Source organism: Schistocerca cancellata, chromosome 4, assembly GCF_023864275.1.
Source record: "Schistocerca cancellata isolate TAMUIC-IGC-003103 chromosome 4, iqSchCanc2.1, whole genome shotgun sequence".
In the NCBI taxonomy this organism is placed as follows: Eukaryota; Metazoa; Arthropoda; class Insecta; order Orthoptera; family Acrididae; genus Schistocerca; species Schistocerca cancellata.
The window spans coordinates 76582881-76608063 of NC_064629.1; the positions used below are offsets into that span (position 1 = coordinate 76582881).

The 25183-nt window shown below is 43.8% G+C and overlaps 1 protein-coding gene across 3 annotated transcripts in view; it reads left to right on the forward strand.

The window, feature by feature from the left end:
- Nucleotides 1–1244: 1244 nt before the first annotated feature.
- The window catches only part of LOC126184668 (muscle calcium channel subunit alpha-1-like), a 601154-nt gene continuing 577215 nt past the window's right edge, over nt 1245–25183 (forward strand). For all 3 annotated transcript variants that reach the window (XM_049927151.1, XM_049927152.1, XM_049927153.1), the window contains exons 1-2: nt 1245–1489; nt 6981–7086. In XM_049927151.1, coding sequence (XP_049783108.1) covers nt 1359–1489; nt 6981–7086 — 237 coding nt within the window. In that variant the 5' untranslated portion in view covers nt 1245–1358. The remainder of the gene's footprint in view (nt 1490–6980; nt 7087–25183) is intronic.

A 25183-nucleotide genomic window follows, 5' to 3' on the forward strand; every position in this document is an offset into this window, starting at 1 on the left:
TTTTTAAGGCTGTTTTCGCCTAATTATTATGTAATCAATTATTGATTTTAATTGAAGTTTATACTGGTGCCATGCATATATATGAATTTCTTTACGCAGATGAAAGCCATTTAGAATTTATACTGAATTTTGTTCACATACATTAATTACTCTCGTGCCATTATTATTCACTACATTTTCTCCATGTGCTCCTACTATTTTATTTCTTACTTACCTCCCGATTCTGCCATCGAAAATTCGGCCAATAATCAATTCCTTTCTATTTCCTACCGCTTCATCTATGTCATTCAATTTGTCGAAGAAGGTAATTTCGATACGATCTCGTACATCTTCGCTTATTACATAGGCTCCTATTACGATAGTTTTGCGTCTGTATAAAGTTATATTTACTTTAATCAAAATTTCATTAATATGTTCCCAATTTGTAACATTATTCTGTAACTGTTTCCTCTTCGTTATTTATACTCCTCTCTTTGCTCTTAGATGTTCCTGCACCCCACGACGTGAATGTACATACCATCCTTTAGTTTCTGTGCTGTCCCCCTTCTTTTCTCATTTCTTAAAATAAAATGTCTGGCTTTTTTTGTTTTCCAGTTATCTAATAACTTTCCAGAATGAAATTTTCACTCTGCAGGGAAGTGTGCGCTGATATGAAACTTCCTGGCAGATTAAAACTCTGTGCCAGACAGAGACTCGAACTCGGGAGCTTTGCCTTTCGCGGGCAAGTGCTCTACCAACTTTTTTTGTTCGGGGCGGACGTCCTATGACACCTTTTCATAGTTCATCGTTGATTCATTAACTCAGTTTTTTTTTTTTATTACAGAGGGCAGCTAACCCTCTGACCGAACACGCTTAGCTACCGTGCCGACGACACACAGTTTTAATCTGCCAGGAAGTTTCATATCAGCGCACACTCCACTCTAGAGTGAAAATTTCATTCTGGAAATATCTCCCAGGCAGTGGCTAAGCCACGTCTCCGCAATATCCTTTCTTCCAGGAGTGCTAGTTCTGCAAGGTTCGAAGGAGAGCTTCTGTGAAGTTCGGAGGGTAGGAGACGAGGTACTGGCGGAATTGAAGCTTTGAGGACGGGTCGTGAGTCACGCTTGGGCAGCTAAGTCGGTAGAGCACTTGCCCGCTGAGTTTGAATCTGCCAGGAAGTTTCATCTAATGACTTTATTCCTTAATCTTTGACTATTCGATGTTTGACAGCTTTTTACGTTGACCGTTTAATGTGTCCAGCAGGGCCTGTGGCAGGCGTGCAGCATGATCTGGGGCGAGCGACCAGTACTGCAGGCAGCAGCGTCGCAGCGGACCGGCCGTTGTCCACGGCGTGGCAGACGGCACTCAACGCCACAGCCATGAGCGCAACCAAGAAGAGGCAAGTGCGCCGCGGGGGCAAGCCACCGCCCGACCGGCCCCAGCGGGCGCTCTTCTGCCTCACCCTCACCAACCCCATTCGGAAACTGTGTATAGACGTCGTCGAATGGAAGTATCCTTTCAAATAAATATCTCTACCGCCTACCTTACGGCCTGGAGCCGATACGTGTGGTTGCACTTCTCGATACGCTGCCTTTGTTAACCTTTGGGCAGTTTCTTTGTGTGTTTTCCTCTCTCGCTTACAGCAGCATGTGCGAACTTACTGTGACAGCCACGTAACTGTCGTCTCAGTTAACAGTAGAAGTGTACACATTCCGCTTTCAACCTGCCCGCGCTTGTCTGTTAGCCAGGCAGACAAGCTGCCGTACGTTATCGAGCTCAACGGGCAGGCTGCTCTACTTCCGTCTAGACCAAGCAGGCTACAGAAGTCTTGCTTGCCTGCCTGCCCGTCTTCCCGCTGTGCTACAATACGTAGCAGTTTATTCTGTACACTTTCATTGTAGTGTTATGACTAGGACTAGGAAGTTGATGAAAAGTCTCTTTTTACACGAGTATCACGAGAAGAGGCTGAACGAAATATACAGGATGTTTCACAATTCATGTTACACACTTCTAGAGGTTGTAGAGGGGACTTATTAGACCAAGTTTTACGCAGGGACTGTAATCTACCCCCGCCTTCCTACTTCCATCTATTGTCCACATTAAACAAAGTATTTTATGAAGATTTGAGAGGAACGAAGATTACAATAAACTTTCTTGTTTACTTAGCTTGTCATGTCGAGTTGACTACAGTTCTTCTTGTCTAGGGATCTGATTCTTGAAGATGAAAATGTCACTTTTAGGTTCCCACGGTTGGATTAATCTAAATAAAGTCTGAGAGTGTTGTTGCACAATTTATGTTTTTACGTAAATCTATTTTCTCGCATTTGATTTTTCACATTTACAAAGCCGAAATTACATTGTTCGCACAAAATACAGAAATACGTCCGATCCCGTCGGATTCATGCTTACTACTCCCATACTCTGCGAAATAACCATATTCCAAAGGGTTTACAATTTTTCTTAACAAATTTATTTCTTCTAGTTTCTGTTGCATTATTACATTCGATTATTATTTCATAAACTAATCCAGAAACAAACATAGTAACCAGTATAGTATTGCGTAATTAATAATAGAAATTTTAAGTGTGCCAATAGTAAGTAATTTCGAATGAGTCAAAAAAAATAATTTTAGTTGTACATTCAGAATTAGTTCTTATCGATTATAACATCGAGACTACAACATTTTATAAAGTAATTCATTTTCGTAAGTTTTAACTTGAAATGTAACATACTGTGTATAAAATTATATGAAAGTTTTCAGAAAAGCAACTGAGATAATATTGAGCTGTCCAAAATTCGAAAAATAACACTGGCGTCGACAATTACTGTTGACGAAAAGTAATGCTTGTGAAGGACGTCCCATTACAGGACCCTTGTCCGGAAAAGTGATCCGACGGCGCTACAGAGCGTCAAAGTTATAGGCGCCGGCGCCTGTAAATGTACGTATATACAGGGTGATACCGTGATGATATTACAAACTTTCTAGGATGACGCAGATGGATAAACGTAGCAATATGAAGTAACGGTACCTTTACCGGAAACGAACGAGTCGAAAGTTATAAGCGAAAACCGTTCTGGTACCTCTGACAGTGGAATACGTGTACTGGTACCGTTCTTGCTAAGGTTGTAGTGTAGACAACTTTCAGGGGTGGTAGTATGGACCAAAACAAGGAAAAAATGTGCAGTAAACATGAACTCTAAAATGTATACCTTCAGAGCTATGAGCACTTATTCATCTTCGCTACAGTGAAACATATTTCCTCTTTTGAAGAAGTGATCATAGCTCTGAAGGTATGCATTTTAGATCCCATGTTTACTACACATTTTTTCCTTGTTTTGTTCCATATTACCACCTCTAAAAGTCGCCTAACCTACAATCTTAGCAGCAGCAGTACCAGTACTTGTACTCCACTGTCGGAGGTATCAAAATGGCTTTCGCTTATAATTTTCGACTCGTTCATTTCCGGTACAGAGACCCTTACTTCAGATTGATGCATTTATTCTTCTCCATCGTCCTAGGAAGTTTGTAAGATCGTCACGGAATCAACATGTATAAACATAAATTTACAGGCGCCGGCGCCCTTAACTTTGACGCTCTGTAGCGTCCTTGGATGACGTTTCTGGACGTGTGTTTCTGCGTACGACTCGATCTACTAAGTCCCCTCCACAGCCTCTACAAGTGTGCAACAAGAATTGTGAGACAACCTGTATATTCATTTTGGGTCATTGTAGGCCAAATAATGGTGGATTTTATTTGTCTTTATTTCCTTTTTGGCGTATTTCGGGCTTGCTTATTTATTACGATATGACGGTTTTCTCTGCAGCATCACCCTCTTTCTATACTCAAGTCAAACCATCATCGGGACACACTTTTCTGTAGTAAGCACAACCATGTCTGGATGTAGACATCCTTTGCACCTGAGAACCGGAAGATGTCTATTATACTGCAACGCTAATTAAAGTTAGATTCTGGAAGTCTAGTTTCTGCAACACTAGTGTGTTCCAGCCAAATATGACTCCAGTTATACCTATTTTACTTTTTCCAGGATGTCTGTTTGGGGTTAACTGAAATCATTCTAAGTGGCAAAAATAGTTCATTCAAATCTCATGAAATGCATTTTTAACAAACACGAAGTTCATTTGCCACATTATGTTAATCTAAAAACTACACGCCTGAAAGGAGAAACTTTTCTTTCATCCTAAGCTTTTTTCACATAATGTTGCGTACCACCGGAACGAGGTTTTTAATATCCACTGAGGTACATTTTTTTACTACTTCAATGTTTTCCCTAAATTTACAACCCCTGTACACTGCTAAATGCCCTCAAGTCCTTCCCACACACTTGTCAACCGCTTTGTCCTCTTTCAGAATATTTATGTGGTGAGGAAACTGCTGGTCAAAGTTACAAACACGTCGTAAGATACTCAAAGTCCCCAAATGAGTGCATAATAACTTTTTACAAAATTTGCATTGCGAGACACCTACTGATTTATTTGAAGCTGCCTCATAAACACACGACAACTTTTCTCCAGCTGCACATGGGCTCTGTTTCGTGACTGGTATATATTCGCCAATTCTTAATTTCCCCTCAGTTTCCTTTAACTTAATTTGTTCATTTTGCTGCTCCCACCGTTATGTTAAATGAGCTGCAGTGAAACTAGCAACGCAAACATATTCTGGCTAATCACGTTGGATTGGTAGCGCAACCTGTTGTGTGGTGCAGCAGGCTGAAGGGGTCCTGTGAAGCTTACCGGGCTTGCGGAAACCCATGTTGGCCTGCTTTAACCACTGGGCTTAAGTACACATGCACTCTTTACGTCACCGTTGCGACAGCTTGGGATGCTTCAATGGTTGCGGCAGACATGGGCAGGCAGGCCGGAAGAAGAATTTGTATACCTCTGGTTAACAGTGATGTGGACGCCTGTAAAGACAATGATCCGAACTTGGACGTATTGGACATGGTGAATCTCAAGTAGTCCATTTTTTTCTTCTTAATGTTTTGTACTCCTTCATCGAAGAGGAGAATAATGCCAACTGGAAAAGTTTGTAGTCTTTGTCACATTTTTGATTATCTACGAGCACATCTGCTTACTTCCGCGACGCATTGCGGCCCACATCATGGATCACACATACGGCTTGTTTAAGCTACACATATAGTACTGTTAGCAAGTATTCAGACTGTTACTAAAATTTTTTTGTATTTCTTACTTAATTCTTTGTTTCTAAAATAGCTTTTATGTGTAATACGCTGAGCTAACTGTGTTTTAAACATAACTTCTTTAGATAGTAAAGTCGAAGCTGATAGTCAAGTGTGTCTTGTTTCACACGGATGTATAGCTGCTCACACGTAAAATTTCTGTCGAAATACGAAACGTATGTGCCGCAGTTGCGCATACCGTTTGCCGACAGCTAACTATTTCGCTCTCTCAAGTTTCCCTAATCACTTTAGGGAACATTACATACCAAGTAAAAATAAGAAAAACTGGCCTTTATTCTCAGTTACTCTAATTTACCTCACATCAGAAATCAGTTCATTCCTACTTAGACCAAATACCTATTTTATTCTCAAAATATAATACATGCTTTATACGATCATTTAGATATTATCCTAGCTTTGGATGAGAGCAGATATGTTCTGTATAATAAGTCAAATGAATGGAAGCATTATATTAAAATGACTGTCACCTACAGCTGAATTTGGACAAAATCTCGTTAAACATTCCATGAAAAACGAAGAACATGATGCGAATTTAATGACGCTGAATCTTTCAGAAAGACTGAGGTTCAAGTAGGATAGTGGAAACCAAAAATGTTGCCGTATGAAACACTTCTTTACAGATAATGAAGCATGACATAAATGCCCTTAAATGTAATCTAACAAGGTTTGTAAACATTTTCATAAACGTTATGAGCGTTCATGATTTACAAGAAGCAAGTCATACAGGCTTAAGTTTATTAAAGAAACGTTATTGTTCATTGGCCTAAGCTGCATTCATTTGGCATTGTGATTAGGACGTAATGATAGAACTGCTCATTTCCTGTGCAGTGTCTGTGTAAGTGTTCATTACAGATTACTCTCTTTTTAATATCTAAAGATTTCATTCTTTATTTGCGCCTAACTGCGATTAAAAATAATTGCATAAATATTCAAAAATCTGTACTGTATTTGGAAATTATGACATGTGTAGGTCCTATAAATGGATCTCATAAAATACGTCAATGTGGTGTAGGCAGTAAAGTACTAGTCAATGGGAGAATGGGCGATCTATAATACTGGACAGTGTGCTTATTTATAATTTTCATAGTTCTTTAAAATGCACAACACGCACAACCTTGAGTGGATAAACTGTATAATATCATGAAAGCTGGATTTAATTCTTACAACTGCACTCTCTCTTGCTGGTGAATATTTTCTGTTGGTCTCCAGTAAGAAAGCCTCATGGACATAAATAAATGTGGTCTGTAAGGCAAAAAAGAGGAATAAATTATTTAATACTCGGCAAACGAAATCACTGAATCACAAAGAAATTTCTATATCTTTAAAACAGCTTTTCTCACTTTGAACTTCCATAAACACACTGTTTCAGATACAGACAGTGCTCCATAATTGTTTCACATCTATAGTGATACAATTTGCTTAAATAAGAGTATTATATTATTAATTCTACTAGTGTTCCTACGTTACTAATTCCTATTTAGTCTCTGCAATTATTCTTAATCTAGTGAAGCTATGCTTTGAATTTCCTAACAAGAAAATTAATCTGAATTTCTTACTGGTAATAGACACCTAGTAATGGAGCAACAGAAACAGCTTAGAATTATTATTAACAATCTTGTATCAAGAAATTGTTTATCTGAATTAATCAATAGTAAATGTGTTCACAATGTCTAAGTTCATTTGAATATTGTCATCAATTAAAAATGTTTAGACTCAAGCAATTTCTGTCTAGAATTACTTGTCTTGTCTGCAGTAAGTTACTTTCTTTAACTTCGTACACAGACCTTTTGAGTACCTGATATTACTGACCATCTTTGCAAACTGTGTTGCCTTGGCTGTGTACACTCCTTATCCCAATGGTGATTCCAATAATACAAACCTTTATTTGGTAAGTACATGAATATATTACATTATTACTGCTATTTTAAAGAGCACCTTATTTATGTAAACAAAGTACATGACTTTTTTCGGTAAATTGTTATCATAGGATCCTAAATGAAAGTGTATAAACTGTTTAGCAATATTTCATATAAGTTGGAAGTATAGTGTTTCATATGCACCGTCCCTTTAATGATGACAGACGAGTTTTGACTGACACTTGCTATGTTTACATTTAATTTTGTGCACTAAATTATTTTTATGCTCTTCATTCCTCCTCCTTTTGAGTATATGGATTATCAAAAGAGCAGCTACCTAACATATTAGTCAGTGTGATATTTGTAGTGAAATGTTGGTGTTTATGAATGCAGTTTGCTGAACATGGCTCAAATGGCTCTGAGCACTATGGAACTTAGCATCTATGGTCATCAGTCACTTAGAACTACTTAAACCTAACTAACCTAAGGACAGCACACAACACCCAGCCATCACGAGGCAGAGAAAATCCCTGACCCCGCCGGGAATCGAACCCGGGAACCCAGTTTGCTGAACATCTACATCGATATGCATAATCTGTAAATCACATTCGAGTGCCTGGCAGAGGGTTCATCGAACCACCTTCACAATTCTGTATTATTCCAGTCCCGTACAGATTGCGGAAAGAATGAACACCTATATATTTCCGTACGAGCTCTGATTTCCCTTATTTTCGCATGGTGATCGTTTCTCCCTATGTAGGTCGGTGTCAACAAAATATTTTCGCATTCGGACGAGAAAGTTGGTGATTGTAATTTCGTGAGAAGATTGCTCTGCAACGAAAAACGCCTTTGTTTTAATGATGTCCATCCCAAATCCTGTATCATTTCAGACACACTCTCCCCTATTTCGTGATAATACACAACGTGCTGTCCTTCTTTGAACTTTTTCGATGTGCTCTGTCAATCCTATCTGGTAAGGATCCCACACGGCGCAGCAATATTCTAAAAGAGGACGGACAAGCGGGGTGAAGGCAGTCCCCTTAGTAGATCTGTTACGTTTTGTAAGTGTCCTACCAGTGAAACGCAGTCTTTGGTTAGCCTTCCCCACAACCTTTTTTATTTGTTCCCTCCCATTTAAGTTGTTCGTAATTGTAATTTCTAGGTATTTAGTTGAATTTATAGCCTTTAGATTTGACTGATTTATCGTGTAACTCAAGTTTAACGGATTCCTTTTAGCACTCATGTGGATGACCTCACACTTTCCGTTATTTTGGGTCAATTGCCAATTTTCGCACCTAATAGATATCTTTTCTAAATGTTTTTGCGATTTGATTTTCTGATGACTTTACAAATTGATAAATGACAGTGTAATTTGCAGACAACCTAAAACGGCTACTCAGATTGTCTTCCTAATCGCTTGTATAGATAAGGAACAGCAAATAACCTGTAACACTACCGTGGGGAACACCAGAAATCACTTCTATTTTACTCGATGTTTTTCCGTCAGTTACTGCAACACGATCTAAGTAAAACTAGAGATCGTGTCGTTGCAGCAGCCTCGCCAGCGACTAAGTCCCATTCAAGGGCACCCGCGTTGAGATGCGACAGGAAATCACGAATCCAGTCACATAACTGAGGCGATATTCCGTAAGCATGCAGTTTCATTACAAACCGTTTGGGTGGTACCTTGTCAAAAGCCTTCCAGAAATACGGAATCAATTTGAAATCCCTTGTCAATAGCACTCAACACTTCGTGAAAGTAAAGAGCTAGTTGCGTTTCACAAGAACGATGTTTTTAAAATCCGTGTTGACTGTATGTCAGTAGACCGTTTTCTTCGAGGTAATTCATGATGTTCGAACACAATATATATTCCAAAATGCTGCTGCATTCCGACGTTAATGATAAGGGCCTGTAATTCAGTGGATTACTCCTTCTACCTTTCCTGAATACTAGTGTGACCTGTGCAACTTCCCAGTCTTTGGGTACGGATCTTTCATCGAGCGAACGGTTGTATATGAGCGTAAAGTATACAGCTACTGCGTCAGCATACTCTGAAAGGAACGTAACTGGTATTAATTAAATTTTCTGTAACTTACCTGTTGTATAGGGAAACATAGAGGGAAGTTTCGATCAGCCCACACTCCGCTGCAGAGTGAAAATCTCTTTCTGAAAATATCACGCAGTCTGTGGCTAAGCCATGTCTCCGCAGTATACTTTCTCCCAGGAGTGCTAGTTCTGCATTGTTCGCAGGAGAGCTTCTGTGAAGTTTGGAAGGTAGGAGACTAGGTAGTGGTAGAAGTAAAGCTGTGAGGACGGCGCGTGAGTCGTGCTTTGGGTAGCTCAGTCGGTTTAGCCGGCACGGTAGCTCAGCGTGTTCGGTCAGAGGGTTAACTACCCTCTTAATGAATGGATCAACGAGAAACCAAAACGGATGTCGTCCGACGTCCGCCCCGAACAAAGGCAACGAACAATACAGAGCAAAATGAAATAAAAAAGACGGTAGAGTTTGCTGTATGTGAACAAGGCGCGTTTTCAGTAAGTAATGAAACACATTTTTCCTAGGCCAATTTCGCTTGAAAAAATGCGGAATTTATGATGGGACATCGTGGAATAACCACGCTTCAGACCCCATAGCTTCATGAAGTTCCGACAGGTGGCGGCGCTATACGTGGCCTTCAAAGTGGAGTCTGTAACCGAGATGGGTTCGAACCAAAGAGAAGAGTTTCTTTCGGCAGAAAACCAGAGCGTCGCAGATACTCATAGGCGCTTGCAGAATGTCTACGGAGACCTGGTAGCGAACAAAAGCACGGTAAGTCGTTGGGCGAGACATGTGTCTTCGTCACTGCAAGGTCGCGTAAACTTGTCAGATCTGCGGCGTGCATACCAGCCGCACACAGCTGTGAAATCCAAGAAATGACTTCAGCTGTTTCGTCGCCACAAAAACGAACTTCTCCTCCTCCATGACAACATAAGACCTCACACAAGTTTGCGCAGCCGAGAGGAGCTCACAAAACTTCATTTGACTGTTCTTCCTCATCCACCTTACTTCCATCTGTTTGGCCCAATAAAGGACGCACTCCGCGGGCAGCAATACGTGGATGTCGGGGAGTTTACTGACGCAGCGAGACGTCGGCTCCGTCGTCGACCAGTAGATTGGTGCCATGCAGGCATTCAGGCCCTCTATCTGATTTGTCCGAACACTTCACGTCGACTTCCCTGTTTTGAAATTTCTGCCAATGTCAGTGACGTAGCAGTTGTAGTGCCAAAATTGCGTGGTGAAGCTATACGTTGTAGTTTGTGTTGGTAGCGCGAAGCGCCGATTACGTCAGTATTTACCCTCACACGCCTCCGCCCAACGCAAAAACCAAACCGAACCAATCTTCTCTTTTAGATTTTTTCCCATCATTTTCAGCAACTATTTTTGAAGTATACTGATACGGAAAAATAGCACACTAGTTTCGTTAAAAATGTTTTTTTTTTCACACCGCCATCACCCCCCCCCCCTACCCCCACATACACTTGTTTCACACAGTCAGAGAGGAGGACTGGACGTGATGAAAGCTCATAAAGCAATAAGACTGCTTCACATAGTGAAAGTAAAATTATGTTCAACAATTGCAAAAGAACAACTCAAAATATTTACCGAAAATTTTGAAGAAAATTTAATATAAAATAAAAATATCGGCGCTCGATATTGCCATTTTTATGTCGATATATCTCGGGAAAAATATCGACGAAATATGTTTATATATTTGGAAAAACTATTGATACATCGATATTTTAACAACTGTCCTTGCGCACACCCTGGTGGCGACAGAGCGTGTAGGTGCACTCGTCGACCGTTTACTGCATTCAGTAGTGCTGAAAATAGAGAAATGGAGGCTCCATAAGAGGAGCATAGGCGTGAAGTGCGTTTCTTCGCAGCGAAAGGAGCAATGAAAATTCGTCAAACAATAACACGAGTGTAAGGAGAACACTGCATGTCGATTGCAGGGGTCAAAGTGATAATCGATGGCCGACGATCTGGAACGCCACAGCACATTACCGAACCATTGTGTAACATATAGATGCCCTCATTATTCAAGATCGGCCAGTTACGGTAGCGGCCATTGCTGCAGAGGTACGGTTGAGCGTCGGAAGTGTTCACGCCATTATTAAAAGTAGATTGAAATTTCGCAAAGCGTGAGCACAGTAGGTACCTGAGCCGTCAGCCAGCTAGGAAGTATGTCGAATGGAACTCCGTTGAACTTCTACAGCCTTACGCGAAGGAAGGGAATTAGTTCCTGTCACGAATGGTAACTGGAGACGAGAAACGGTGTCGCCACTTCGAACCGAGTCAAAACTATAGAGCTTCCAGATGAAGTATGCAGGGTCGCCGCCTCCAAAAATGCACTACCTCACTTTGATCTAAATCTGAAGCCTCAGTTCCACAGTTTCCAGCACGACTGATTGTATTGGAGCGTCGACATGTGCCCGTGGTCACTGTGTCGCCGCGTGGGTGTGCGCACATGCCCCTGTAGCACCGAATGCGGGATCACAATGCTGTTGTAGGGATCACACCTTCTTCTATAGGCGATGGTATTACGACCCCTTAGACGGTTTTCGTTTTACAGCCACCGGCTCGTTTCTTGGGAACGCACCTTATCTACTAAATACACTCCTGGAAATGGAAAAAAGAACACATTGGCACCGGTGTGTCAGACCCACCATACTTGCTCCGGACACTGCGAGAGGGCTGTACAAGCAATGATCACACGCACGGCACAGCGGACACACCAGGAACCGCGGTGTTGGCCGTCGAATGGCGCTAGCTGCGCAGCATTTGTGCACCGCCGCCGTCAGTGTCAGCCAGTTTGCCGTGGCATACGGAGCTCCATCGCAGTCTTTAACACTGGTAGCATGCCGCGACAGCGTGGACGTGAACCGTATGTGCAGTTGACGGACTTTGAGCGAGGGCGTATAGTGGGCATGCGGGAGGCCGGGTGGACGTACCGCCGAATTGCTCAACACGTGGGGCGTGAGGTCTCCACAGTACATCGATGTTGTCGCCAGTGGTCGGCGGAAGGTGCACGTGCCCGTCGACCTGGGACCGGACCGCAGCGACGCACGGATGCACGCCAAGACCGTAGGATCCTACGCAGTGCCGTAGGGGACCGCACCGCCACTTCCCAGCAAATTAGTGACACTGTTGCTCCTGGGGTATCGGCGAGGACCATTCGCAACCGTCTCCATGATGCTGGGCTACGGTCCCGCACACCGTTAGGCCTTCTTCCGCTCACGCCCCAACATTGTGCAGCCCGCCTCCAGTGGTGTCGCGACAGGCGTGAATGGAGGGACGAATGGAGACGTGTCGTCTTCAGCGATGAGAGTCGCTTCTGCCTTGGTGCCAATGATGGTCGTATGCGTGTTTGGCGCCGTGCAGGTGACCGCCACAATCAGGAATGCATACGACCGAGGCACACAGGGCCAACACCCGGCATCATGGTGTGGGGAGCGATCTCCTACACTGGCCGTACACCACTGGTGATCGTCGAGGGGACACTGAATAGTGCACGGTACATCCAAACCGTCATCGAACCCATCGTTCTACCATTCCTAGACCGGCAAGGGAACTTGCTGTTCCAACAGGACAATGCACGTCCGCATGTATCCCGTGCCACCCAACGTGCTCTAGAAGGTGTACGTCAACTACCCTGGCCAGCAAGATCTCCGGATCTGTCCCCCATTGAGCATGTTTGGGACTGGATGAAGCGTCGCCTCACGCGGTCTGCACGTCCAGCACGAACGCTGGTCCAACTGAGGCGCCATGTGGAAATGGCATGGCAAGCCGTTCCACAGGACTACATCCAGCATCTCTACGATCGTCTCCATGGGAGAATAGCAGCCTGCATTGCTGCGAAAGGTGGATATACACTGTACTAGTGCCGACATTGTGCATGCTCTGTTGCCTGTGTCTATGTGCCTGTGGTTCTGTCAGTGTGATCATGTGATGTATCTGACCCCAGGAATGTGTCAATAAAGTTTCCCCTTCCTGGGACAATGAATTCACGGTGTTCTTATTTCAATTTCCAGGAGTGTAGATCGGTTGTACAAACGCTAGAAAAAAAAGTTATCTTCCGCTTATCCAGAACTTAGTGTATATTGCAGCGGTCTTAATGAAATTCACAACGTCCTCCATAGCCCAGTTGTGCCACCGCTCTTACTGTGAATGTAGGGCTGGTGTCCTAAGTATACCGGGCAGTTCAGAAAGTGCTTCATGAGTAGTATAGTAAGGACAGTTTAATAACAGCGAGTGTCATCGATGACGACATCAATGAGTCATGGGTTACCCCCACTCCTCATCCTTCTGGCAGAGGCCAATTGTCCCATGCATAAAATGGCGGGAGATTCAAATTATGGTGGTAAATTCAAAATTTTGGCAGGGAACTCAAAAATAGACCAATTGTGTTCTTCCTGTGGATGTAGGGCTGTTGTCCTAAGTATAAATTGGCGAGAAATTTTAAAGCGCAAGATGGCGACCAGGGAATAATGGGACAAGCTGTATGACGTCGGAATCCGAGACATCGAATACTGAGACAGGCTATGCGGCGTCACAATAAAGTTTAGACCCATTGGGCTGTTTATAACCCTGTCGAATTCTGGTATGCTGCCCCAGAGCTGGGATACTGTCACTGGCTCTATGATGCCAGAACCCAGCTCAGATCTGTCGGGCAATTTATAACATTGCGGGATTCTAGGACAGGTTCTACAACGACAGGATCAAAGTTCTGGAATACTGGCACTTTGACGTCAGAGACAAAGGACGTTTGTGCGTTTCCAGGCCTGACTGCTGGACTATTTGACATTTTTTTCCCTCCAAGCTACTATTCACTGTGCTTCTCGTAACCCTACACTCAATAACTTTCCATTATTGTTCCTGTTATTAATCCAACAAGAAAAGTTTGAAGAATAATGAAAAGTATTTCTGATATTGGATGTCTTAATTTAATCAAATTAATATTTATTACATTTGATAGTGATGTAATCATTATTTTGATAATTTCATGGGTTAGTTCATTAAAGTTTGCATGCGTCTTTATTCAGTCAAACACTGGGGAGGGTCCTCCGCCGCAGGGAGCACCGCCGCTGCATGTGCGTGCATCGCGCCGGCCGTCGCTGTCGCCTCAGCGCACCGGGGCAGCCGAAATCTCACTAAGAGCTATCGGCTAGTCCACTATTCTCTACTCGTCTGCGTTTAGGGATAGGTGCTCATATCTTAAGTTTTCTTACGTCCTTCTTTATAGACAGGACGTGTGCAGTGCAGACGTCTCTTAAAATTGTAACCAAAAAATGGTGCAAATGGCTCTGAGCACTATGGACTTAACTGCTAAGGTCATCAGTCCCCTAGAACATAGAACTACTTAAACCTAACTCACCTAAGGACGCCACACACATCCATTCCCGAGGCAGGATTCGAACCTGCGACCGTAACGGTCGCGCGGTTCCAGACTGTAGCGCCTAGAACCGCCCGGCACTTTATGCAGTTCTCTCTTCTTGAACTGCCGGCCGCGGTGGTCTAGCGGTTCTAGGCGCTCAGTCCGGAACCGCGGGACTGCTACGGTCGCAGGTTCGAATCCTGCCTCGGGCATGGATGTGTGTGATGCCCTTAGTTTAGTTACGTTTAATTAGTTCTAAGTTCTAGGCGACTGATGACCTCAGAGGTTAAGTCGCATAGTGCTCAGAGCCATTTCTTCTTGAACTGAAGGCTGCGTGGGGTAGCCGTGCGGTCTAGGTCGCCTTGCCACGGTTCGCGCAGCTTCCCCCGTCGGAGGTTCGAGTCCTCCCTCTGGCATGGCTGTGTGTGTGTTGTCCTTAGCGTAAGTTTGCTTGAGTTAGATTAGGTAGTGTGTAAGCTAAGAGACCGATGACTCCAGCAATGTGATCCCATAGGTACTTATCACAAATTTCCCAAATTAAATTGAAGTGTAAATTGCACCCATTGTTATAAAAAGGACACGTGCAGTGCATATTTAACGGCACGTTACAAACAATTATATACATATATGACACGGTAGAATGACTGAAAAAGATTGACTAGAGTTTAACAAAACATTTATTTACTCGTCAAAAACAGATGGCAGATAACATTTTTTCTTACAGAAAAAGTCCCACATGTTGGACTATTTCATTTGTTTCACATAATAAGACACATGGCACAGATGACAGACTTAAACATTTTAGTTACACTTGGTAAAGACTATTTATTTACGCCTCCCGTCCTAGTGAACAGCAAACTAAATGCAATCTGCTTTGGTATGGCCATTAAACTACTTCACAGATAGTAGACGCACGGTGAGCAGGAAACAAGATATCTCGAACAGTTCGTGTGCAGAAAACAATATATTTCGCACAAATGGCGTGCAGAAACACACACACGCCAGCACAAATAACTCACGTGTTTTCATGCCGAGACAGACCGATTGTCAGTTGCGATACCGTGTGCGCCTCATGTCTTCGCAGTTGAATACTGAAGCGCCGTAGCGTGTGCGGACCAGGCGGCAGAGCACCGTCAGCACCGCCGCGAAGGCATTTCAAGTAGTCATCAACCGAGAGGACTATTGAAGCAGCCCGCCACACACCCGTAGCGCGTCTAACGGTTGTACAGTATGCGTGGAAGACTACAAGCTACACAGTCGGTGACCCGTTCGCCTCGTCTTGCATGACAGAGATAATTACTGTTGGCAGGTTTACGGGCTCATAACCAGATGCGTTGAATGCGTCGGAGTGGCACCTTGTTATTTCATACAGATCCCAAACCTTCACCCAATAGATGAAGCTGTCGGTATCCATATAAAGCAACTTCGGATTTTCGAAGTGCGTTTTCGCAACCTCATCATGGAACGTGTACATGTGGAATTTAGATTGGTCCAACACACTCATCTCAACACAAACAGGTCTCGTAAAATCTACCGAAACCTCAGCCACCTCCAGAGCAACGAAATCTTTGTTGTAGATTGTGAACCGTTTAACATTTGGCCTGTCGACATAATCTGCTGCGGCGAAGCGCCCCCTTCCAACAGGTAACTAAGTGAATTTCGCGATGGTCTCTGACATAGTTTGTACCTTGTTTTTTCCTCCAGCATTGTCATCTGCTTGGGGTTGCAGCTGGATACACACATCCGCTCTGTTCCCTTCGAGCAGCTTCGCTGTTGGAAGGACTAAATTTGTTTAAACACCGAAAAAGGGTTCTCGCGTCATGTACATTTGATAAATATTTTTACAAATTTATGAATAAAGCAGTTTTTGGCAAAACTATGCAAAACGTCAGAGAACATAGCTAAATTCACTTTAGTTGCCCGTTGGAAGGGGAGTTTTGGCACACAGATTATATGGCCAGGCCAAATTTTGAACGGGACACAATCTTCAACAAAGATTTCGTCGTTATTGAGCTGGGTAAGGTTTTCGTAGAGTTTAATGGTTCAAATGGCTCTGAGCACTATGGGACTCAACTGCTGTGGTCATAAGTCCCCTAGAACTTAGAACTACTTAAACCTAACTAACCTAAGGACATCACACACATCCATGCCCGAGGCAGGATTCGAACCTGCGACCGTAGCGGTCGTGCGGTTCCAGACTGTAGCGCCTTTAACCGCGCGGCCACTCCGTCCGGCCCGTAGAGTTTACAAAACCTTCTTATGTCGGTTTGTGTACACTTAACCGATCCAAACTCCTCATGTACCAGTTCCATTATAACATTGCGAAAACCTACTTTGCTAATCCAAAGTTAGTTTATATGCATACCGACAGCTTCATCTACTGGGTGAACGGTTATGATCCCTATGAAGTAATAAGGTGTCGACCCAACGTATTCGACGTGTCTGGTTATCTACCCGATAATGCTTATGGCGTAACACCTATCAACAACAAAGTAATTGAACTCATGAAAGACAAGGCAGATGGGTCGCCGATTGTTGAGATATAGATGTAACCCTTAGAAGAAGGTTGTCTGGCGTGGGGCATCAATAGCCCTCTCGGTTGAAGGCTACTTGGTGGTGCTCCCTCTCCGTACATGAGAGGCACACTGCAACTGAGAATCTAAGAAATGGTCTGGCTTGGCATTACGACGAGACTTATTTGTGCTGACGGGATAGAAACCCTACTGTATGCGCACTATTAACTTGGGCGATGAAGATTGTGTGTGTGGTGTAAGCACTTTTCCTGCTCACCAGTTGTGTTGTGCGTGAGTTAATCGGTTTTTTGTACGCCATTTGTGTGAGATATATTGTTTTCTGCATACTACGTGTGTATCACATTTACTTTAGAGTTATGTTTCAAAGGAGGGGGTGGGGGGTGGGGGGAGAGGAGGAGAGCTGTAAATAAATATTTCTTACCAATTGTATCTAAAAGTCTGTCAGTGGACCACGAGTATTCCAATCCCATCAAATGTGATTAAAATGTCGAGTCTGTCAACTGTCCCACGTGTATTCCAAACTGTCGGAACAATTTAAAATGTCCATCAGCTATTTGTAAACCGTGAAAGCTGTTTGAAAACGTAACGTGTGACATAAATATTTTTTTGTTTATATATTCCTGGAAATCGTGAAGTTGCTTTTTTTAAATACTGTATACATGTTTTGTACCATGTTTTCGGTGTATTATGTAAAAATGTGAGGCATGTCGTTTGTCTATGTTGAAAAGTTATGTGATAAATTGCCATACTTTTATAACTATCTGCAATTTATTTTCATCGTATTGTTTTGTTTTTCTGTGTTAGAACGAACATATTATTACGTGAAACAAATGAAATAGCTCAATATGTGAGACACCTTTTTTTGTAGGAAAAATATTACTTGCCATCTATTTTGACGAGCAAATAATCTATTTGTTAAACGCTAGTCATTCGTTTTCAGTCGACCTACCCTGTCATATGTATATACAGGGTGTTACAAAAAGGTACGGCCCAACTTTCAGGAAACATTCCTCACACACAAAGAAAGAAAATATGTTATGTGGACATGTTTCCGGAAACGCTTACTTTCCATGTTAGAGCTCATTTTATCACTTCTCTTCAAATCACATTAATCATGGAATAGAAACACACAGCAACAGAATGTACCAGCGTGACTTCAAACACTTTGTTACAGGAAATGTTCAAAATGTCCTCCGTTAGCGAGGATACATGCATCCACCCACCGTCGCATGGAATCCCTGATGCGCTGATGCAGCCCTGGAGAATGGCGTATTGTATCACAGCCGTCCACAATACGAGCACGAAGAGTCTCTACATTTGGTACCGGGGTTGCGCAGACAAGAGCTTTCAAATGCCCCCATAAATGAAAGTCAAGAGGGTTGAGGTCAGGAGAGCGTGGAGGCCATGGAATTGGTCCGCCTCTACCAATCCATCGGTCACCGAATCTGTTGTTGAGAAGCGTACGAACACTTCGACTGAAATGTGCAGGAGCTCGATCGTGCATGAACCACATGTTGTGCCGTACTTGTAAAGGCACATGTTCTAGCAGCACAGATAGAGTATCCCGTATGAAATCATGATAACGTGCTCCATTGAGCGTAGGTGGAAGAACAAACTAAAATGAGCTCTAACATGGAAATTAAGCGTTTCGGGACAGAAGTCCACATAACATCTTTTCTTTGTTTGTGTGTGAGGAATGTTTCCTGAAATTTTGTCCGGACCTTTTTCTAACACCTTGTATATAGTTGTGGCAGTTCGGCAACGACGAACGGTTGGGGCGTGACGTTGAGCGCTCTGATTGCGGGAAACCAGCTACAATGCGTGAAGTGTCAACTATCAAGTAATTTTAATCGAACTATAGGTACAATGACATAAAAAGAAATATGGCATCGACAAGCACAAAACAGTATTGACACACTTCACAACAAAAAATATATAGGAACACAAAAGTAAGTTTACAGACAAGCAGAGCAGAAAGCAAGGAATAAATGGTCAAGGGATGGTCTCCACAGGTACACTTAACGGTTAAGATAAGGGGTGACATAATAATGAATTGAAATGAAAAACATAGCAGAAGGAAGCTAAAGAAGTGGTAGAGCTCGGCATTCTGCCCTTTAAGACGCACGGAAGAAACTGAATACTCCCTTACAGACGTAACCTTAACACAGTTATTTGATTGCACAATCACTTCAGTTATAGGTGTGATGAAAGATGAGACGAGGGGAACTGAAGCAAGTCTCGTATCTGGGAGTGAACGTAAGCGGGATCCACGTAGTACAGCCTAGTTTTAAGTTGGACTCGAATCTCGAAGTTCCTCCTTAGACGCTACCTCGCATCGTTCGCCCACAGCACGCCTTAACAGTTGGGGCCTTGCCCACTCGTCTCGTATAGGGTTCCTATAGGATGCTGCGTTCTCGGAATGCTATACAACAATTCGAGGTTTATTTCTATAAAGCAGATTGACAATACTTTGAATTTAGAACAAGTGTCGCAAGCGATGGCCGACAGGCAATATAAATCAGAGTACGGTGATATATGCATTGGCCAGTTGTGGATCACCACTAACTGTTCTTGTAGCACTCTCTGCGAGGCCGTGCTAGTACTCCGCGAATACTTTCCACTGATGTCCGGTCTGAGCCACTAACGTCCGCCCGAGGCTGTCAGGAGCGCCGCTTGTATCCACTTCTTGCAGAGATCTCTACTGCCGTGGCGCGGGATGTTGGCTGACGCCGCCTCACCGCCTTCTCTGGTCTTGCGTTCTTCCTCTTCGTTCCGGCGCTTGTCGTTACGCCAGAACGAATAGCACATCCACTAAGCATCATCCTCTGTTCACAACCCACAATATCGCTTGCCTTATGACGGTGTCACTCATATGTATTGTCATTTTTCTTACTGCCGTCCATTGTGTGACTCATCTGTACCAATCGTAAACATCAAAATCGCCAGTCGTCTCCGACAGTAGGCCTTAATGGCAAGCATAAGTGTACTCGTGCCAACGCTGCAGCAAGTGATTGCTACTTCTACACGGCAAAAATGTCATTGCTCTACGCGAAAGCAGCAAAATTTCTAGAGACTGACTTACTCATTCTTGTACATCTTCCATAAATTTGATTCAGAATCACCTGATAGCTGTGACAAGATAGCATAACACAAATTCAGAGACAGACTCTTTGCATTGTTCAGAAGACGTAAGCCACTAATGGTCTTTAGCTGTCTCGGTACATACTACAAATACTGTAAAGATCTACTTACGAGGAGAACACGGCAAGTGCCATAAACCGACTTTCCAGAAACTTCGCTCTGTTCAAGGGAACCAAAATAAGCGGACACGTGTATCGGCTTATCCGTAGATACTTGACCGTTACTGAGAAAACGACCGTCAAAATTTTCGACGTCATTTAGATGCCTTTTTGTGCACGATAAGCTCAGCCCAACTGGACACATACTGGGTAACGTTATGGTCTCTTACTTTTGCGTCCCATGTTCGAAATCCCATTTTTTTTTTTTTTTTTGCTTAATTTACTTTTCTTTGTTTTTCATTTATCTATCCATGAGAGTAGAAGGTTGCTACATGAATGTTTCTTACCAAATTAGAGGATAAAAGGGCGTTATATTAATTGTGAAATTATAGCTGTATTTCACAATAAGTGTAATACACTTATTATATAATGTGTGTATGATATTTTTGAGTTACAATTTTTCTGAATTCTCGTATTATTATATTTCATTTTTATGTCAGTACTTAATTGTTATATTTTATTCTTACGCTTATTCTTACGCTTATTCTTCAGGAAGATTTGTTGCATTCCCTCGGATGATACCGATCGTAGAAACATTCGAAACACAGAGCATCGCGCGAAGGTAGCGACATTCATTCGTACGAATCTCACTAGGGAAACAAATGTTAAAACTGCTGAATATTTCACACGTTGACAATAATTTTGCGACAAACCATACATAACGGATTACTTTCCCGAAAACTGAGGCTTACAATTGATTATGAATAAGATACACTACAGGAAACGATTTCAAATAGTTCTGTCATTTATCTATTTTTAATTCATTCGCCAGGCATACAATTAGTAGACGAATCAGGACAAGGTTATTTCGATGTACACTAGAAAACATTCGTGTAGTAATCTGCTGACGTGGGTAGGTAAACGAAAAACGAAAATAAAAATTAGAGGAGGGTTTCGAACACGGAGCTCGAAAGTGTGAAGCCGATACGCTAGCCACTGTGCCTCAGTTTAGATAGAAAGATTTACTCGTTAAAAGGCGCACGAAGTACCTCGAAAACGTTTGCCGTCGTTTTATCAGAAGCGGTCGAATATGTACGAATAAGCCGCGACACGTGTTCACTTATTTTGACCCCTCTTCCACTGAGCGATGTTTGTGGGAAATCAGGTTACGGCGCTTGGCGTGTTCCTCCTCGTTAGTTCAGTCAATTCGGGGAGATACAGAGTTGCACGACTTGTTGAAGTCGGCGACGAGCTGCTTGGGGTAGGTCAGTGTCTGTGGCGCGTGCCGTAAACGGCTGACTGAAAGGGGCAGTCGACGAATTTGCTCTGAGGCAGCTGCCGGCGCGGCGTCGGGCGGTGTTGACAGAGCGCACTGCGTTAAGAGGCTAGCTAATCCGAGAGACGGTCTAAGCGCTGCAGAGGTCGCTGCCGGGACTCCCTCCGACTCTTTCGACAGCCATTACCCCCACGCCAAAAGTGCGCAGGTGTCATCGGCGTGCGGCGAACCGGAATCTGTCGCGATGTGCACTCACCCACAAATCTGCAAGTCTAACGTCTATTTAGGGACATCACGAGAAGCCACTGACAATCATTCTCGCTCACCGACATACAACGTACTTAATAATAAAAGCGAGAAAGATTCCCGCTTTACACTGATGTTGGCCTAATTGCTCCGTAACACACAGAAAAAAAGTGACGTATAATGAAAACAATTACTTAAAAGCCTTATCACTAGCACAAGGCGAGTACAAATAAAGAAATCGTTGTTGAGCGATACACTCTACAAAAACGGTTCGATAAAATGAATGAAACTGCTTTAGGAGCTCAATGTTAACAAAAGGTACACACAAGCAAACAATTTACTGTTCCGTTATTGGTATGATAGCAATGCAACCGTGACTGGACAAGATTTTCAATTTTAAAAAAAGAAAGGTGCGCGAACATGGAGTATATACACAGCCATAAAAAAATTAGTACACACGTTTAGAGGAAGATTACTGTTGCAGCAGTGCATATGGAGTACATGAAATGATTAAATTTACAGATCAGTGGCACAGGTGGTTTTGAGATACAAGGTATCGACTCGTGCCGAAACACCCGTATTAGTACGTGATGTAGCCCCCCCTCTCGTATCCAGTCGCTTCTACAGGGAGTGAATACTGTCTTGGGATACGTTGTTCCACGCCTGCTACACCTGTTCACGTAGTTCTGTAAGAGTTGCCGGCTGACGAGTCGCAGGAATCACTTCTCGCCCCGTCGTATTCCACGAGCGCTAGGTTGGAGACAAGTCCGGACATCGTGCTGCCCAGGGAAGCTGCTGCACGTCGAGTTCCACGGGCAGCGTGTGAGCGAGCATTATCCCGTCGGAACAACACATCCTGTTGCAAGAACGACAAAAGAACGGGTCTAACAACATTCTCCGCGTGCCGAGCGCTGGTCAGCGTCCCCTCCAGAAACATCAAAAGTGAACGAGAGTTGTAGCTTGTCGCACCGCGCACCAGAATGCCTGGGGTGAGACCGGTGGGTCTCGGACGAATGCATTCTGCGGGACACACTACGTCGTACGGACACACGACCCTCACTTGCGTGTAGCCTCTGATACATAGTCCGCAAGCCACCGTATGGTGCGTGCGGAGTGTAGTCTGTACCACAATTAGGCGTTTCCTTTCCTCTTCCAGTCGCAGATAGAGCGATCGGAAAACGATTTTCTATATGCCTCCGTATGAGCCCTAATTTCTCGTATCTTATCTTCGTGGTATGTTGGCGGCAGTAGAATCTTTGTGCAGTCAGCTTCAAATGCCGGTTCTCTAAGTACTGTTCTTCGAAATCAGTCTTCTTCCCTCCAGGGACTTCCACTGGAGTTGCCGGAGCGTATCTATAACACTTGCGTGCTGATGGAACCTACCTGCAACAAACCTAGCAGCTCGCCTCTGAATTCGGTCGATGTCTTCTTTCAATCCGATCTGGTGCGGAACACAAACACTAGAGCAGTACTCGAGAACAGGTCGCATTAGCGTGCTATATGCGGTCTCCTTTACAGATGATCTACACTTCCCTAAAATTCTCCCAATAAACCGAAGTCGAACGTTCGCGTTTCCTACCACAATCCTCACATACTCGTTCCATTTCCATCTTCCAAGTGATCCTCTGACAGCACCAGTCGAGCCATGCACGTTAATGCTATGACGTGGGAGGAAGACGGGCTAATAACCGCTTCGCAACAGTTCCGGTTGACCCGTCTGGCCTCCCAAGCCCTCTTATCTGTGCTGCACGATCTGCCACTGCTGCCCTTACAATACGACGATCCTGGAGGGCGTCTGTGCTGCGTGGACGTCCAGAATCTCCTTTACGGGCGTGAGAGTGTTTACCTGACCACCGATATTAGCATTGTTGACCAAATGACGCAGCACGCCCAGCTTGTGCGGCAAGGATAATCCCGCCACTCGGAAGGCCACAATTTGATCCCCTTGAAATTCGTTCACTTGGTTGTAGGAAGCACGAGAGTGTGTTCTTGGCGTGGTTGCCTGCTTGCTTCACACATTTGCAGCCCAATGAGCCTTCTGCCTGTGAGCATTTACTATTAAAGGGTAGACTCAGTTGGCGCTGTTGTACCCGTGCCACTACGCTGTCTGTTGGACGACGTCGAAACCATTATCAGTACATCCACTACCCCCCAGGTGGCATATGCCGTCATGGGGGCAAAATCGACGTTGTCATTCCAGGTGTACCTAACTTTTTTTCCGACAGTGTATAGACAGAGTATCACTTCTGCCTCATTAAGCATGTTATTGAAATATTACATATGCTCAATTACCATGAGATAAATACAAAAGGCCGGCCGGAGTGGCCGAGTGGTTCTAGGTGCTTCAGTCTGGAACCGCGCGACAGCTACGGTCGCAGGCTCGAATCCTGCCTCGGGCATGGATGTGTGTGATGTCGTTAGGTTAGTTAGGTTCAAGTAGTTTTAAGTTCTAGGGGACTGAAGACCACAGATGTTAAGTCCCATAGCGCTCAGAGCCATCGTCAGACACTGCGCCATGGTTTGCTTAGTTATTAACACTGGAAGGTAGAGATGTCATGTCCAAATACGCATATGGGATGTCAAAAACCGTAGAAGGATTACCCGTCACAACTTTTCCCTCAACCCTTCTGTTTACCTGAAAAACAAGTGAAATTACTAAAATTTTATTTTTTGTGTCTTTTGTAGTTCAAAAATGGTTCAAATGGCTCTGAGGACTAAGGGACTTAACATGTGAGGTCATCAGTCCCCTAGAACTTAGAACTACTTAAACCTAACTAACCTAAGGACATACCACACATTCATGCCCGAGGCAGGATTCGAGCCTGCGACCGTAACTGTCGCGCGGTTCCAGACTGAAGCACCTAGAACTACTCGGCCACCCCGGCCGGCCTTTTGTATTTATCTCATGGTAACTGAGCATATGTAATATTTCAACAACATGCTTAATGAGGCAGAAGTGATACCCTGTCTATACACTGTCGGAAAAAAAGTTAGGTACACCTGGAATGACAACGTCGATTTTGCCCTCATGACGGCATATGCCACCTGGGGGGTAGTGGATGTACTGATAATGGTTTCGACGTCGTCCAACAGACAGCGTAGTGGCACGGGTACAACAGCGCCAACTGAGTCTACCCTTTAATAGCGAATGCTCACAGGCAGAAGGCTCATTGGGCTGCAAATGTGTGAAGCAAGCAGGCAACCACGCCAAGAACACACTCTCGTGCTTCCTACAACCAAGTGAACGAATTTCAAGGGGATCAAATTGTGGCCTTCCGAGTGGCGGGATTATCCTTGCCGCACAAGCTGGGCGTGCTGCGTCATTTGGTCAACAATGCTAATATCGGTGGTCAGGTAAACACTCTCACGCCCGTAAAGGAGATTCTGGACGTCCACGCAGCACAGACGCCCTCCAGGA